The sequence below is a fragment of the Archocentrus centrarchus genome, chromosome 22 (assembly GCF_007364275.1).
Source record: "Archocentrus centrarchus isolate MPI-CPG fArcCen1 chromosome 22, fArcCen1, whole genome shotgun sequence".
Taxonomy (NCBI): Eukaryota; Metazoa; Chordata; class Actinopteri; order Cichliformes; family Cichlidae; genus Archocentrus; species Archocentrus centrarchus.
This window is the reverse complement of record NC_044367.1, coordinates 12,784,494-12,802,473: the sequence shown is the minus strand read 5'-3', so window position 1 is coordinate 12,802,473 and position 17,980 is coordinate 12,784,494. Positions and strand designations below refer to the sequence as shown.

The window sequence follows — 17,980 nt, the reverse complement described above, 5'->3', positions numbered from 1 at the left end:
TGGATTCGCAGCATCAAGGCTGAGGGAGGTTATTGTTACAGTGGAAGCTGCCAAGACCTCCACCACCCAAAGGCAGAGGGGGAGAGCAAAAATATGTTTTCACTTTAGATGACGCCATGTTCTTTGTCTCCTTAAAAATCCAGACGCATTTCCTTGATTTAAATCAAATGCTTCAAGTACTGTGGACACCCCTGGTCTCTGCTTTTCCCTCGGTCTCTAACTTTCTCTTTTCCTTGCTTCCTTGTCTTGGCAGTGCCAACTGACAACTTGCGGCAGCGTCTGCTTTCCATATACATTTGTGGCAAAGTTAAGTCCAGTAATTGAAACTCTCTTGTACTAAGCTGGACCTGTGCATCCCAAAGCAAACCACAGAGACAAGCAGGCTAATGGGAAACACACCATGCTGATAAAAACCAAGCAGCTTTGGAGCAAGCGGCCTCTCAGTGAAACGGGCTCAGGACTCAGTGGTTCCGTGAAATGTTGATTAAACTCATGTGTAGCGCCAAAATGGAGCCTCCTTGTTCCAGACCCCAAAAACCTTAACTGAACCCTCCACTCAGAGTAACGAAGGCCTCATTCTTGACAAATATTAAAACAGTAAACCTCAACTTGGTGATTTACGCACAAGAAGACAGTTTGGAGCATCCTTGGGCCATTACACAGTTTGTTCATTGTGACAGTAATTGCACCATGAAGCTCATATCAGCACATGTGGTTGTTTGATAGCTGTAATGGCCAGTTGATAGGCCATATGATGCTGGGTTAAGTGGGGTGGACTGCTCAAGTGAAGACAAATGGGCAGCTGCAGATTATGCAGCTGGAATAAGAATGAAACTAAGATCCATACAGTGAAAAATGAATTCTCAGGCTGGATGAGTAATCCTGTTTAACGTCACCGAATGCGATACATGTATCAATAACAAGAAGAGAGATTGGAATGAGAAAAAAAGAAAGAAAGAAAGAATGTGAGAGAAAGAAAAGGAAATTGCTGTGGTAAAACAAAAGCTTCTCCACTCCGATTTGTGTCCAAGTTAGAGGCCTTGCGTGATTACTTAGAACTTTTATAAAAGCCGATTGTTTGAGAGATGACACCAGAAAAATCAGATAACCAAATTCTTGAGTTGTATAGTGGCTGGCAACAAGGTCACATGACAAATCAAAAGCTGGCGTAAAGTAAAACATAAGGTAGAAAGAAACATTTGTGAAACCTCTCATTAGAGGCAAAATCCTTAATATGCTTCTCTGGGCTTCTTTGCTATTTCAGTGTGGTTTCTACACACACATATTCTAACAGGGCCTAACCTCCATTGACCTTTGAAGGGCCAGGATGTTAATGTCAGTTAAGAGCCGGATGTGTGTGTGTGTGTGTGTGTGTGTGTGTGTGTGTGTGTGTGTGTGTGTATATATCAAGATTGCCCATGGCTCCCGCAGTGGCTGAGTGGTGAATCTCACTGTCCCCTTAAAGGTCAGCACCGACCCTCTAGTAACCCTGTGCTGCTATTTATAATCAGCCCCCACCTTCCAGCAGTTCCAGCACAAAGACAGAGAGAGAGAGAGAGAGAGAGATCAGTGATAATGCTCAACACTGCAGAAATACCAAAGTATCAGGCGGCTGTCAGCTTCTCAGCTCTCTGCTCTTTCTCGTCCATCTAAGTGTCAAATTAAATGTTAATCCAACCTTGCGGTCACTGATGGATGGCTCTACGACTGGAGCAGAGGTCAGTCAGAGGTGTAGTGGTGGGTTGGTGGGTGGGTGTGGGCTTTTATAGCATTTAAAATGATTATTTATGCTTTGTACCAAAAAGAGAAGAGAGCAGTTCTCTTGTTTCTGACCAATTAGACTAATCCTTCAACCTCGGCTTACAGGCAGAAATGAAAAGAGCTTTAAGGATTTTCTACCAAAGAATGCTGCATAACGTTCTTTCCGTCCTCACGTGGTAGCCTCCCCACCCAAATACATACACTGGCAGTCAAAAACTCCTCTTGCAGACACACACACACATACATGCACCTCCTCCTGTGTCACTGTGTCCTGTGTCACACTGGTCATAGCTGCCTTTTTTTTTCTCTCTCTCTCTCTTTTACATTTCAAGTAGCTCAGTAGGGGTTGGGTGGTGTTGGAGCTGGCTGAGGCTGATTCATGCCTTAGTCACCACCAGCAAACACCTGAGGGATGGAAGAACAACTGTGCAGGCCAAATCGACCCACACGCATACACACACACACACACACACACACTCGAGTCGAATCAGCAGAGGACCAGTTTCACTAATATAAACAGCCACGTGGGACCCAGGGGACATGCGCATGAATTTCTGTGTGTCCACCACCTGGACTATCTCACTTGGAGCAGCAGCATCACCTGAGGCTCTGACTACACCCAAGACACACTAAGACACCAATGGCAAACGTCTCATGCAGTAATCCTGCTGGTATCAGGTCTAATCCTCTGTAGTATTGACAAGCCATGTTTTACCTTCTGAGACAGAACTCTTTCTTCTCACTTTCTCATAATGCCCTTTCTTATCTTCCCCCACCCTCTGTTCTTCCTTTTCCATCTTTATCTCATACCAACGTAGTTTCTTTTTTGTCTCTGTCTGTCTTTATCTTCCCTTCAGTCCGGTGGTCTGTCAGTACACTAGCGTGCAGACTCACTGGTGGTGTCCTATCAGCAATGTAGCCAGAACTCTATTGAGACACAGGTGACTTCACATTAGCCTTTACAAATTCACACACGTTTGGAGGCCTCTTGGCAAATGGCAGCTCAGTGAGCGATCGAATTACCAGTTTTGCTCTGTATTTCACTGAAATACCTCCTGGGTACGGGGACAATGGGCTCTCTCAGAGGACGGAGAGAGGGAAGAAAACCATTTTGCGCATTTGCGTCGTGCAGCTAGATTATAGAATGTGTCGCAAATGCAACAGGAATCCATATGAATGGGCTGTATGGCAAAGAATAAAGACTTATTTTTTCCATTTGAGGGCAGAAGAAGTTCAGAAGTGTTCATTATAACAAAAGAATAGGGTCTTGCCATTTTTGCGTCCAGATTTTTAAGAGCTTATTAAAAGGACTCCACATAAAGGGAATCACCAGCGTGAGCTTTGGAATGGCGCTTTTATCCCGGCACATAATTGCAACCAAATTACAATAATTGTGCCAATTAAAGTAATCCTGAATGAACAGAGTGTCATCTTAATGTTTCAGTACTTGGGATAAGAGTCTCTCTAATTAAGAGTGAATTGGTGGGCTGCATATTCATTCAGACTGTGATTAGTGAAAAAAAAAAAAGTTTTTAAGTGTCCACTGAGTGCCTGGCTGTACATCTCTGAAAGGGTGATTGTTTGGTGGCTGAACGCTGGGTCAGGCCAACAAAACTGAAGTGAAAAGAAGATGAAGGGATGGGAGAGAAACAGTTCATTATTCACAAGTTGCAACCTGGTGATTAAAAGCATCGCGTGCACTGAAAGTTGGAGTTGAAAGTTGGACTTTTTTCTTTTTCAAACTACAAAAAAAAATAATAATATTTGTGGCTCTGTGCTTCTAAACGCAATTTTACCTGACAACAACTTCTCTGCTGTGTTCTGCTTCCTGCGCTGCGTGAATGTGTGTGAGTATGCATGTTTGTTGAACACAGCCTGCATCTCAGGGTCTGATTAATTACACCAATTCTCAGAGGAGTTGGGGGTGACATATGTTCTTGCACTGGTGTGAGAACTAGCTCTCTGTGTGTGTGTGTGTGTGTGTGTGTGTGTGTGTGTGTGTGTTTGTTTTCTATCAACCACATGCGTAAGATTTGTGAGTTGATGTGTGTGCTTGTGTAAATTGCAAAAACTTGTAGTGGCAAATGAGTTTCAGTGTGTGTGTGTGTGTGTGTGTGTGTGTGTGTGTGTGTGTGTGTGTGTGTGTGTGTGTGTGTGTGTGTGTGTGTGTGTGTGTGTGTGTGTCTATAAGTCCATGACATGAAATAGTTTGTGTGTATATATGAGTGGGTGTGTAATGAACAGAAGATTCAGGTGCAACGCCAGAAACACACTCCTGAGTGCAGCAGGGGCATCCTGGCACACACAGGGTACCAGATGTCAGAGCAATGCAGGAACCTGCTCAGTGGAACGGTGACACTTTTTTTTTTCCTAGAGCTGAAAACTGGATCTGGGTGTCCAGGAATAAACTCTCTTAGGGCCCGATTGAACCCACCCTCATAGATGATTAGATCCCCTTATGGTAACCCTACATCCAAAATGACTTCACTGTGAAACAAATCATCACTAACAAAAGAATGAAAAAAAAACAGTACAAGTCATTCAATAGTCCCTGAAGATCCTGCAGTTAAGCGTAATTCACGTCCAAAACCTAAAAGTTATTCAGTGTTACAGAAACCAAAGGAAGCAGGAACTCCTTTGGTTATGGTTCTAGCTATTTGAATGGCTGGAACCAATATTTTTTTAATTTAAAAAAATGACCACTTATCACAGTTTCTGCCAACTGACTCATCCACTGACTATTTACATTCCATGTGTCTTCATTACTTGTCTTTTCTTGGGTTTTGTGGGGGGTTTTCTTTGCTAACAAACAGAACTTTACCAGGGTCAATATTATTAGCCCCCTGAAAAACTGACCTTTTTTTTTTTTTAGATACCGATGTGCTTTAACGTTGCAATGCTCAAAGCTTGTCAAGTTAAAACTGAGGGTTATCTTCCAACTTACATACAGTATAAAAACCTCAGCAAAGGTTTGAGCTGTCACTTGAGAAAGCTTCCTGCCAAAACAAAAGAAATCAGTTTAGACTCGATGCTCACAAAGGAGAAGATGGATATACAAAGTTGTCACAGTGTTTCCATGTGTCAAGAACTGGAGCGGGAAGTATCATCAAGAAATTCAAAAAGAGCCACACAATACAGAACAAGCCTGGCAGAATTATTGTTTCAGGCTCTGGAAACAAAACTAGTGAGAGATGTGTCTAAAGACCCCCAGAACAACTGCCAAGACACTCGTGAATGACTCAGCCAAGACAAGAAGACAATCACTAGACCCACTCAAAGGAATGGACTGTGAGGTTGCAGACCAAGAAAAACTCCTTTTCTGCAGATGAGACTTCAAGCCAGACTGAAGTATGCTGAGGACAACCTTTAGAAAGACCAAACACTCTGGAGGCTCATCCTTTGGTCAGATGAGACCAAACTAGAACTCTTTGGCTTTAGAGATGCTCTTTGTGTTAGAAGAAAGAAGGGAGGTGTGTACAACCCAAAGAACACCGTCCCCACAGTGAAACACGGTGGTGGGAGTATTATGCTATAGGAATGCTTCAATGCGTCTGGAATCGGGAATCTCGTCAGATGGAAGCAATCATGAAGGAGGAAGGATATGTGAAGATTTTGAAAGAAAATCTCAAGCAGCAAAACTGGGTCTGGGTCGTGACTTTGTCTTCCAACACAACAACGACCCAAAACATGTCGCTCCTGGTGAGGAACGACCTCCAAAAAGACCAAAGTGAATTTGCTGACTTGAACGTCCTGCGTGTCAAAAATTCCTTTCACAGAACTTGGGAAATACTTTAAAAAAATGATTCACTATAAAGCAAAAAATGTGGTTGGTTTGCCTTTTATTTTGTCTGCAAAATCTTTGATGTCTTTTATTTTCTTGCAGTTTATTGGCTAAGGCTGCATTAACATTTACTCTACGTGTTTTATGATACTTTTATTTTTTTCCTTTATACAATCAATAAAAAACTCTGAAACAAACAAAAAGAAATAAATAAAATAATACTTAACAGGAGAACATGCCACATTGCCTTATCTACAGTTTGTTTCTATGTATCAATGTAAGTCTTTCTCCTGTTGTTGATGCGTATACAGTTCATTTCCCCCATTTCTCTCAGAATTGTTCCTCTTGAGTCCTTATCCTGTGAATCAGCTGCTCCATAACGTATACTCTACACATTTAAATAAATTTGATTACAAATGCAATATCATGCACATTTATTGTTTTTAATGCTCAATTAAAGACAAAGATGAGGGGGAAAAAGCCTAAATTTGTAGTTACATTTAGAAAAATCTAATCTGATCATCTACTTTAAAAGTAAAATCTGCCAGTTAAGAAGTTTGCTCGTTATTCACAAAACCTTTCCCAATAACAGATGTGTATTCAACATCCTGAACCTGCTTGTTCAGTCACTTAAAATCACTGTACAGAGTTTACATTACATAGCAAAATGGAAGGAAATAAATATCCAGCAATAACTGTAAAGCGTGAGAGGGCCAGGGTAGCTATAATCATCAAGTGTCTAATGGCAGGTAAGGGGAAAAAAAATCCTGAGAAGAGACAATAATGAGGAGGAAGCAATGATAGAACTGAAAATGACAGTCATGATGCTGCAGGGTCCAAATCTAATTTACTAATGATTAAAAAACAAACTCAAAAGAAGGATTTGGATTTGTTAATTTGACAGCTACAAATTGAAGACTTGCAGATATCGGTCTGAAGCACTTCCTTTTTTTGTTTTCTCTTCAGGTTCTGTCAGAGTACTGGACAGGCCAAAGCGCTGACTCACTCCTGGAGGTGTCATTTGTAATCTCCCCTGCAGAAGTAGTGATTCAAACATTTTACCAATGCTCCGTGTTAAGCTTGACTGCTTTGGGCCAGTATCTTCTACAGACAGTGCTATCTTTGTTCTTCACACACTTCTTTCTCTCAGCTACCTTGCATTTGCCTGGGTGGCCCTCAGTCTTAGCATTAATGATAAAAATCGCTGAGGTTATTAACCGATTACACATTCTCCATCAGATTAAGAAGGCTGTACTAGCCTGTTCCTGCAACAGGAATCAGAACTGAGCTTTTCTCTGCACGCCATGTCCTAAAATGACACTTTACAGCCCTTCGTTGATGCTTGTCACTGCAAAGCAACTTACTTTAAAAAAAAAAAAAAAAAGCATTTAGCTCTTTCGAAAGCCTGCGTGTTTGTGTGAGATAGGAGGGAAGGTAGGTAAGCATTTCTATTTATTCTTTCTTGTCTCTGAGTTCAGCTCACCCACTTCACTGAAAGGCAACTTGTGGCTTTCCATGAGAATTTATAGTTTTAACAGTGAACTTTGGGCAAAGATCAAACCTGCACTTTTGCACTAATAAAGATGAAAACAAAAAATATTGAATTCCCACCACAGTCGCATAGTTTATCCATCCTATGATTAACAATAAGCTGCATTTCTGATGCTGTGGCATACTTAGCTGTAGCCACTTTTACAAAGAGGAGAGAAGAGGAAGAGCTGCTGCCTTGTGACTGAGATGCAGGGCGACAGTTGACCTATAAGGGGCTGACTCACCCCCCACGTTCACTTCACCACTAATATATTCACTTAGTAACGCTCAGGCGATGTGCAGTTCTGCTGTGTAAAAATGGCTGAGCGCCACAACTCGCACACGTGTGCAAAATAAAACACAAAGAATAGACATCTGATCCACATCAGCAAAAAAGATGATAACTATAAAAAAAAAGGAAATGGTCAACTAGTCAAAGTGAAGCTGTGAAATAAGATATGTGAGTATGTGTGTTTTTTAACACTGCTAAAAAGAAAAGCAAATAGAAGAAGCTCAAACAGACAGGCAATCCCAGAGACCCTGAGGTTCTTAGAGGTCAGTCAAGTGCCCATCCATCGTTAAAGGGAATAAGACAGAATAACTCATCCAGAACAAAAAAAAGGGACCTAAAGAGCGTCAGATCATATGAAAGAGGAAGAAAAGACCAGAGACAGAAAAAGACACACAGACAGAGGCCTGAGTCTTATCAGCGGAAGATTGGTGCAGGAGATAAGGCCTCTAGGCAAGGCGTTGTGTTTAGCCTGTTCGAGGCTTCCTGTCATCATCATTAAGCCAGCGTCTTCGACGGCCACTGCGGAACAGAGCAGCCATTTGGAAAGACACTCAGCGAGGAGGAAGATAAAGAAAGACAGGGCCGTTGGTCAAAAACAAGATGATGGCTATATTAGGTCTAATGAGTAATCTAAGTACAACCCCATGCTGCGGTAAGGGGACTCGAATCCAGGCCTTTTGTTAGATGTAGAAACATCAGTATTTTATGGCTCTCTTATCGTAATGACAGCAAAAGTAAGGGCATTTACTTTAGGGTGTCCACTGTATGTGAACAGAGTAAACATGCACAACAAGGAAATGTAGTGATATTTTTTCCCATAAAAGAAAGAGAAACAAGATATTTAAACACCTGTATTCTGTACAGAAAAAAGAAAACATAATAAATTTTGTCCTTTAAAAAAAAAAAAAAAAAATCACAGAGCAAAAATCAAGTCTAATGAGGCAGTGGTTTGTGTTGGAGATGGGGGGATGGAGAGTTGTCGGCTGAATCTAGCTGGCTGAATAGCTGACAATAACCGTCTGTGACGCTTCCCTGCCGCAGGAGTCGTAGGCGCTAGTGTATTGTGACAGAGTGCAACCTTTAAAGGCCAGCGATTGATGCACAACAGCGCCCAAACCCAGCGACTCGGCCTCTATTGGTCTGCTCCTCTTGTCTGCGGTGAGCACGCCTAAAAGCATTCATGACCTCACAGTATACACACACACAGAGACGAGATTTTACTGCTTCTCTTGTGCAGTTTTTAAGGATTAGTGTCCCTTTGTGAATCTCGAGTCCAGGCAAAAACTCAGTCATCATTTGCCTTGAACATTATGGTCAATTACAAAATCTGCCTGACAGTTGCCCATTAGTGTGGCACAGCCTTTGGCACTAAACGTGCACAGAGACTCGAGCCTGCGTGGAAAACAAAATCCTCTACTGCCACCTGCTGGTTAGGGTCACTTACAGTGCTTCAGTAATACACAGGGAACAATAAAAATAATTCTTAACTGACTCCACAGGACTTTTCTGGCTTGAAGATGTGGTATTTTACTCAGAGAAAGATACATCCTTTGACCTAATTTTCATTTAGATAAATCAACTGATAGGTTATCATAGCTTGGTGCTTCTGTATGTTTACCTCTCATAGACGGTCTTCAGAGTGACCTGATCAGACACCCCTTCAGCTTCTTCCAAATAGAGGATGATCCACGACGTCCTGTAAGGCCACTCTTCTGTCAGGTTTATCCACGATGCCAGTCGATCCCAGTTGAAGATGATGTGATTGGCGCGTAACAGACGACCTGTCGACATCGAAGCAGAGGATAAGGGGCCACAGAAGTCGCTGGTCTACTCATTATTCCAATCTACATAATAACAAAATTTTCCTTTGGCTGCATATTTGAGTTGTATAACACATAATGGGTTTGCTCATGAGCACTAATCAGCTATAGGGGCTTGTTGTCCCAACTTCCTTTAAAACAAACTGTAAGTGGTGGTGCCAACTGTTCTGTTACTGTACCCTTGTGTAATTTATTAAAAATATAGTTATAACTTAAAGCTTACAAGCAAAATGTGCTCTTCATTAAAAGCTTAACCGAAAGAACTCTTAAAGTGTTGGTGGTTATGTAAACACAAAGCGGCTTTGTTACTAAAGAAGATCACGGTTAATTCTTCACCTGTGATAGAAACAATGTTGAGCAGCCTCCTCATGGTCTGCGGGCTGATGTCACAGAACCAGTCCTCAGTCACCAGCATCTTAGTCAGGTCGAAGGACATCTGTCTGGTGAGGGTCCTCTGCATCTGGCGACGTCGGTATGTGTCCTTAACAGACAAACACATTAGCATAAGGCTGGAAATGTTTCATGCATGGATATAACATTTTTCAGATTCATTTTACTTCACAATAAGTTACATAATACACTGCCAAAAAAAACAAGAAACAAAAACATTTTGCAGTATAATAAAAAAGGGAAAAGGAAAACAGTAAGTGTTTTGTAGCCACACGTGGCAAAGCAATACAGCCGAGGAACCATAAAGAGCCACAGATTTTTTATTTTTAATGTTCGATTTCTAAAGAGAAACAACAGCAGTTTTTGTAAACCCTCACAGATGTTTGTGAGAACGCATCCTTATCGTCCCAATACATGCATCATGGGACCAGAGGAGAGGTTTCACGGTCACCATGTGATCCAAGACCATTTTAAGAACTTGTGCTTGAATGGGCCACCGAATACATGTAGATGGAATAATATCAATATTATCAGTATTATAAGTTTACAACTAAGCCCTATAAAAGAGATCTATATACATTTTAACCATCTCTTAATGGCCATAACCTATACAGCGCTAAATCCCTGTGACCGCACAGAAGAAATCAAAGAGCCACTGTCCAATGCTGAAAAGTCACGACACACAGGCGAGCTATTGACACAGATCTACCGGAGAACATCTGTGACGATATCAGACAGCTGCAATGGTCATGAGCCAAGACAAGCCTTTTGGTTGACTTTGAAGTTTTAACACCAGTCTCATGACCTCTTTCTCAGAGAGATGAAACATATGGCCACCACTCAGTCAGAACTGAAAAGGTCTATCATGGAGACGCCCCTCTGGAGCTGACTTTCTGGTCTATATTAACTTTTGCTGTAGTTTTACAGCTTCTATGTTTAATTTTGATGAGATGTCGTAGTTTAGAAATACTGAGCAGCAATTAGCTTAATTCCAATAAATACAGTGTCACTCATAAATTGAGAAGCCACAGAATTTAAATGTGGAGCTCATTGTCAATTTTCCCTCCTGTCCCCTCATTTTAATCTCCACTTCTAGTAATAGGGCCCTCCTGCCAAGTGCTAGCTAGCGACATATAAAAAGAAAATGCTGCCCCATAATAAAGGGGCCAATATCAATAACAGAGGGTGCTAGATAAACCTGAAGTACAACCAAATGTCAAACAAACAAACAAACAAACAAGAAAGGAAGGAGGGAAGGAAGGGGGGGGGTAGCAGGAATGTCTCATAGGAGGGAGGAAGGCATCAGCGACACCAGCAGAGTCACTTAGCCTCCTGCCAGCAGACCTGGTGCCAGTGTTTTGTCACAGGGACCCACTGCTGCTAGGCCTTGTCATTAGGCTGTGGCAACACAGCAGGAAGGATAAACAGCCATTACATCAATTACACCAGGAACCTTGGCCGCACACCGAGCACCTCTCTCTTTTTGTCTGTGTGTGTCTCCTTCTGTCCTCTGGCCTCTGCACCGCCTGCCAACACCACGCCTGTACTGATCCCCCCCACCCCCACCCCCCAACCCCTTCAGGGAGGAGGCTGAAGAGAGAGCAAGGGTTTCTCAGCCAGAATATCTCACTCTAACATAATGTTTTCTGGTCAAGGAGCAGTGAACTGACTGCTTTTTCATTTTGTTGGATTAATGTGAAGAAATCAAACCTTATTATTAAGTGAATTCCTGAACAGCATGAGTTTTGTGGGAATTACTGAAATAACAACATAACTGTCTGCTTTAATAAGGTGTCCAAAGCTTCACCACAATGTGTTACTGCAGCTTTTTTGATTTGGGTATCACAGGCTGGTGCAGGAAGTAAACTGCTACTAGGTTAGGAAGAGTATGCTTGACAGTACTCGACAAACAGTGATTCAGTATATCTAATTTGGACTAATGCTACTTTGGAATTTTTAATTCTGTTTTTTATTAATGATATTCTTCCAAGTATAACTCTTATATGTTTAAACTGCATCTCCTTATGTGCTACGGCTCTTCCTTGTCTTCTTAACAAACCACAAGTTAGGAATTCAACCACTGATGTGGGTTTGTATATCGCAGCAAAATATTATAAGTAATACTGGTTAATGTACTTATATATAAACTTGACTTGAATAGCTGTTACCCTGCGGTTTAAGGTATTCTTGCTCCCAAGCTTGGCCTGGTCTTGAGCCAGGCTGTTCTGAGACATCTTCTTGTCCGTGTCTTCATGCCATCCTAGAGAAAGCCAGGAAGAGTCAAAATATCAACACACAGAAGATCAAGTATCACCAAGTATCAGATGTGAAACAGCCAGCCTATTATGCCCACTTACAAGTTTATAACTTTATTTTGTGGGTTAACTAGAGGGCTGGGTTATTATTTTCCTTTTACTGTACATTACTACAGCACCACATTTCACCATTTGACTAAAACATTTCATTTTAGCTACTGTCTCTTTAAGACCCGACTCACAAAAATTCCAATGGACTCTAAACTGGTCATCTGGCCTGGAAAATTGGCTAACTAGCATAGCTGTGTCTGAGTACTGGATCCTGCAGAAGTCTCTACTTTACATAAAGGAAAAAATTGGGTGGAGAGATGAGCATGGGCAATGGAAGACCTCATTAAACCCATTTAGCAATTTACTAGACTGCTTTCTTCACAATTACAGAGTAGGACACAGTGCCCATTAGTGTCCCATTAGGGAACGCTTACAGTAATCAACACCTAGCCCTCAATTACTGGTTATGAATTAGTCATAAAGTTTACAAATTCTGATGCCTCAGCACTGCAATTTCATAATACTATAGTGCTGACCTGTGATCACAGGTAATGTTAGCAAAATCAGCTGCACAATGTACTAACAATAAAGACTTTTCTATTGTTATGGGGACACTGCCAAAAAAAAAAAAAAAAAAGTCATCCACTGGTTATTCAGTTTCTCAGATGTTGGGGGTCCACGAAGATGTTTTAGGTCTTGCAGCCAGTAACACCCGGCAAGACATTTTAGAGTTAGCACAAGTGGCTTTAACCAGTAAAATAAAAAGTGAACTGCGAAGTAGCTCCTAATTCTCTGCGAGTGTACCAAACTAGCTTGTTTGTTTCACTGTGACATAGATATGTAGCTAAAGTAAAGCTTGACCTACAAATGAGGTGCTTCAAACTGCTCAGCGCTCTTTTGTGGGAGAGGATAAACTTTGGGCTTTGTAACTTTGCAGGTCTTTTTATACACAAAAATCTAAATAACAGAGTAAAGCAAAATATAAAAGAAAAAAAGCACTTTGAAATATGAAGTTTAAAATGTGTTGTGTCTTTTACCATCAGCAGACAGTGGCTCTCCATTGGTGGGGGCTGCCACGCTCATCGTTTTAGCTGTATTGAGACCTCTGCTGTTGAGAAATACGGGCAAGTGGACGATGTTTCTCATGTAGTCATGTCCATTGATGTTAGAGTCTCTCAGCACACTGTTGAGGTTTTGGTTGATAGCTTTGATGATAATATGGGGGTCACTGGCAAAGATGGAGATAAAAGGTCCTTTAGAAAAGAGGACCCTTACCTGGAATGAAAAAGGAAGCACAAGTTAGTGTGCAAAGGGTATTTTTCAGTACCTTTTAGTTGCATTAAACATATGTTAAATGAAGTATGAGATCAGCCTGCTCTACCACTGTTTTATTAGGTTTCTAGCACAGCAGACCCCTTTGTGGGGCTTCTTCTGTTTTAATATCAATGTGAAAAATAATTCAAGTGCATTGCAAATTTTAACATTTGGTCCAAACCTTGACCAGAATATTTTTAACAGGGCATCTATTCACCACACATATGTTTAATAAAAAAAAAAAAAATGTAATAATAACTTTTTGCAACAGTAAAGTCTTCTATAACATTTTAGATGTATTTGCAAAAGTGCATTTGTTGAACTAGAAAGACCAACTGATGCAGTGCATTAAATATTTCAACAAAAGTAATTGCACCAAGTGAACACTTAATAACTGTAAAATTAAAGCTTCTTCTGCATATTCAACGTAATGCTGACTTAATGAGTTCAGTCTTTGGGGTAAAATAAACAGATTAATCAGTCCAAGCAGGGTTAAAACGGCGATTTATATTGTCAATTTTACGTTTTTGACCTGTCAGTGATATATTTTGGCGGTTGTCGCACTTGGAGAGAGTATTCTGGGCTGGCGTTGCTAGTGGTGCGTTCAAGTACAAGAGGGAGGGCGGGAATTTTTAAAACTGTCACAGCAAATATGATTTAAATGCGTTTTTGCAGCTGGGCCAGTCAAAGGGGGTTCGCGGGCCGGATGTGGCCCCCGGGCCGCTAATTGAATAGCCCTGGTCTAATCACTCCACGACGTGACAGCTCGAGGTAGCCAGTCAGCTGTAGTACTTAAACATAATGACTCCTGTGAGAGCTGACTGTCCACAGCACATGGTGCTGGGGAATTCCACTCGGCTAACTAAGAGACATTGTCCAAGTGTCACAGGACATCAATTTGTGCTACATGCAGTAATGGTTCGTTAACCCGTAGCCAACAACCCTAAAGCTCGCCTGGGGGACGATGAACTTCCTGCCCAAAAGCAGCTGTCAGCACTATCAAGTAAAAGCGCCTTCACATGATGTCTGCATCTTTAATGTACATTATGTTAGCAAAAGCACACAGACTGAGAGAAAAATAAATACAATTAGTTAATTGATAAATGTGTTGTTTGAGTCTCCCTCAAAAGGAAGATGGTTTTGGAGTGACTGGAAGGTAATTGCAGAGATGAGAAGATTACATTAGCACACAGGAGGTTGCCATCTTCTCTGGGATTACTTCACCAAATAATAACATTTGGCTAAAGGAAATTATATTAGAGCAGCTGGGAAGAAGAATCTAAACTTGGAGGCAAGCTGAGGCAGCTGGGAACACCAAGGTGGCTGCGGTGCAACAGAGATGTGTGGTCTCTGTGTGTGCAGGTGAAAGACCCACTTTGTGTTAAGACCATGTGGCAGCTGCTCTAGAACAGCCTGTCTTATAGTTATAAATTTACTTGAATGGCAGATGTAAAAAAAAAATCTAATTATTTCATTATCTTGTTTTCAGTCAAGAGGAAGCTGCTCTAATCGTTAAACTGCCTGTACTGAAGCACATGAAAGCACACACCGTGTCCAGCATCTGCAGCACTTTGTCCTGCTCACAAGCATCAAGCCCATCGATGATAACCGCCATGCGTGTCTGATTCTGGGTGAAGCCATCGATAGTTTTGGCCATTTTTGACATTAGCTCCACTTCATGTTTCAGAACCTGGAAGACATAAAAAAAAAGCAATGACTCAAAGCAAATTCATTTTCAGTGTATGAAGGCCCCACTGGCATGACAACAGGATGTCAGAGGATTTCCATTTTCTCTCGATTATGTACAATTACTAAATTACCTTCATAAACCCTTCACTCTTGAGCCTATGCAAGTTGTTGGCAGCGCTGTGCAGGCGTTTCCTCTGGGAGTTGAGGACAGAGTCAGCCACCTGCCACCAGGTCCTCCAGTTGAGCAGCAGGGCCAGGCCAACCACACTGGCCATGGCTATCAGCACTGCATTTACTGTCAGATTCTCAGGGTCCACCTGAGGAATCAAAAGATAAAAAGCAGGACTGAAACTCTGACACATACTGGGTAAGCCCTCTTCCCCTACAGTTAAGTCTCCCGGCAGAAAATAAAGAAAATGTGCTTGCGTTTTTTTTTCCCACCCATATAACTAAAAAAACCATTTAAAAAAACATGCAAATAACCTTTTTCTTTCTCCATGACCTTAACTTACCTTAAAGATAGACAACAGTGCTACACCAGTGATCAGGCACCCTAGTGTCAATGCAAACAGCACAAACGAGGGAACGCAACATGTTTTCTTCCATTTTTGACCTACGGCATTGAAGGAGATAGTAATATTAGAGAGATGCACCGAGGGCACAAAAAGAAAACCAATTTCTGGCAGAACCTTCACAAGTATATAAATAATTAATAATTAAAACACTTGATTAGCAGAAGATCTTTTAGGATTTATTTCAGCAGCATTTCTGTTGTCTGAGTATCCATGAGTGTACAGACCTGTATTCTAGATCACTAATGAAAAAACAAACCTGCTACATCAGACTTGTGTTTGTACTGGGCTCACTGGGAGCTCTGGTCCTGAATCTACTCTGCTTCTTCTTCCTGTTCATTTACTTTCAGCATTGACTTGCAAGTCTGTTTATTTTTAATATAATTTCTTGTTTATTGATGAAGCAAGTTAGCGCCAATCCACTAATGTGACCAAACTAAATGTAGCTAGCAAAGTGGGAGACAGATGTGAGGGGAGGTGATGTCTGCATCTGTCTTGAAAGGGCTGTCTCTCTCTCTCTCTAGCACCTCCTTTCTTTATATCCCAGTCATATTTTTTGTCCACATTGACCCACAAGCCCAACAAGACTCCCACCCTTACCCAAATTCCCATCGATCTAATTTTATTGATGTGGACGTAACTGACATAAATCCAGAGCCGGTGACATCACCTTGGATCTCATCGCTCTTGAAAACCCTAAACAGCCGGGTGGCCAAGAAGCCAAACTCCCTCTCACAGGCATCTGACAGCGTGGCAATCATCTCAGCCATTGAAGTCTCTCCTCCAACACTGGACAGGCGATTATAATCTGTAAACAAGAACCTGCATAACGAGTGAGAGGGGGAGAGAATGCAGATCAGAGTGAGACTGAAGTATTTAGTTCAGTAATATCATCAGTACTGCAGACATACAGACAGTTAACCTATTGTGCTAACCTGTGTATTACATTTTTACAAGTCACATCAAGGAATCTGTGAACATCTGTTAATATTTTTTGACTACAATATGGCAAAAGACAGTAGTAAGTAAAGTGAGTGCTCTTCTGTGTCTGTGCATCATTGTCACCTGACAGGAAGGGCACGGGTGGTCTGCTCAGGAAGTTCACGAGGGTTGACAAACATCAGTTTGAGCAGCAGCTCCAGGTAACCGACATGGCGAGCAAGCCGGGTGCTGATGACCCACGCCCAGTTCCAGCTTTCCCTCTCACGACGGCTTCCAAAGTACACCAACACTAGATGCAAAACATATTGTGGTCAACAAAGTTATAAAAAAAAAAATTGCATTTTCTATCTTACTCCATTTGTTTCGTTTCTCAGACCTCAAAAGGTTTGGCTCCTAAAACAAGCTGGATCTGTAAAAAAAATTATTTCTCGTGAAAATAATGCATTAACACATTCACCTAACATATAAAACAGCCCCGGTTCAAGACCAGGAGGAGAGGAGACACAAATCCCTTGAAGTGTTGCGTCAGGAATGGCAACCAGCATTAAAATCTGCTGACTCAAACATGCGCTGTGGCGACCCCTTGTGAATATGAGAGCAGTCAAAAAAAAAACAAAAAAAAACAAACTTCTTCACACTTTAGTATTAATGCAAAATTATGATTCAAACAAAAGCTAATCTGTGAGCACTGAGCTACATCTTTAAAGCATACGACTCTTTTATTCTTTTGTTTTGTTCTTAATTATTGTTTTCACTCATTGCTCCTGTTTGTTTGCCTCAGCCATTGTTTCAATCACTGTCTGCAGTGGTTGCGTGACTAGCTTTCTAATGCCATTTGTCTCTATATTAGTACAACAACAGACCCCAAAAGCCTGAGCAGGGACAAGGCCTGCTAATTAGTTTGCCTAAAAGTCCTACATGCACTGAATCAATTGCATTTAACTTACAGTAAGTGTAACAATGTTCACATGTAGCATCTACAAAAAAGAAATCCAAATGTAATAGTGGCGCAGTTAATCGTTTTTACAAAGGGTTCATTAACATCATTCTCACTGACTCATTATTAAAAGGCTGTTAGTTAATCTTTGATTTGCAGTTTTGATTGAATGCGTTTGCACAGAATAAACTGACATAATCTCAGGGAGAGTAACAGGGGTCAAGATATTTTTTTTTCTGGTCACAACTTTTTAAAGAACGCTCTCCTACATTCTCTTTGGGTGGCAGGATGGCACAGAAACAAAGCTCAAGCTGCATTCCAGCCCTGAGCATCTGTTTTCTCCAAAATAAGTCCAAAGGGAGGCTGACCTTTTATTTTCTTCTCACTGTGGAGCAATTCAGATTAAAGCAGAGTTTTCCCACAGTTATTCAGTATCCAGTGTTCAAGCCTGTCTGTCTCCTCACCAAAAAAGATGTAGAGCAGGGCGAGGAGGCTGAGTGAGACCGCGATCGCCAGCTTTGGATTAACAGTAAAGCCCAGAACAACGGCCACTGAGCCGCAGAGTAGCAGGGTGAGGAAGACTACCAGCCATGAGAACTGGAACAATGGCTCTATCTGCTGGCCCGCAAATGTCTTCATCTCATCT

At 41.5% G+C, this 17,980-nt stretch overlaps 1 protein-coding gene across 4 annotated transcripts in view; it reads right to left on the bottom strand.

The window, feature by feature from the left end:
* kidins220a (kinase D-interacting substrate 220a) overlaps positions 1-17,980 on the bottom strand; it is a 46,270-nt gene that overhangs the window by 17,135 nt on the left and 11,155 nt on the right. For all 4 annotated transcript variants that reach the window (XM_030718573.1, XM_030718571.1, XM_030718572.1 and 1 more), the window contains 10 exons: positions 17,799-17,978; positions 16,521-16,686; positions 16,126-16,277; positions 15,396-15,496; positions 15,015-15,200; positions 14,744-14,884; positions 12,918-13,155; positions 11,743-11,834; positions 9,521-9,665; positions 8,983-9,145 (listed from right to left, as the gene is read on the bottom strand). In XM_030718573.1, the coding sequence (XP_030574433.1) occupies positions 8,983-9,145; positions 9,521-9,665; positions 11,743-11,834; positions 12,918-13,155; positions 14,744-14,884; positions 15,015-15,200; positions 15,396-15,496; positions 16,126-16,277; positions 16,521-16,686; positions 17,799-17,978 (1,564 nt within the window). The remainder of the gene's footprint in view (positions 1-8,982; positions 9,146-9,520; positions 9,666-11,742; positions 11,835-12,917; positions 13,156-14,743; positions 14,885-15,014; positions 15,201-15,395; positions 15,497-16,125; positions 16,278-16,520; positions 16,687-17,798; positions 17,979-17,980) is intronic.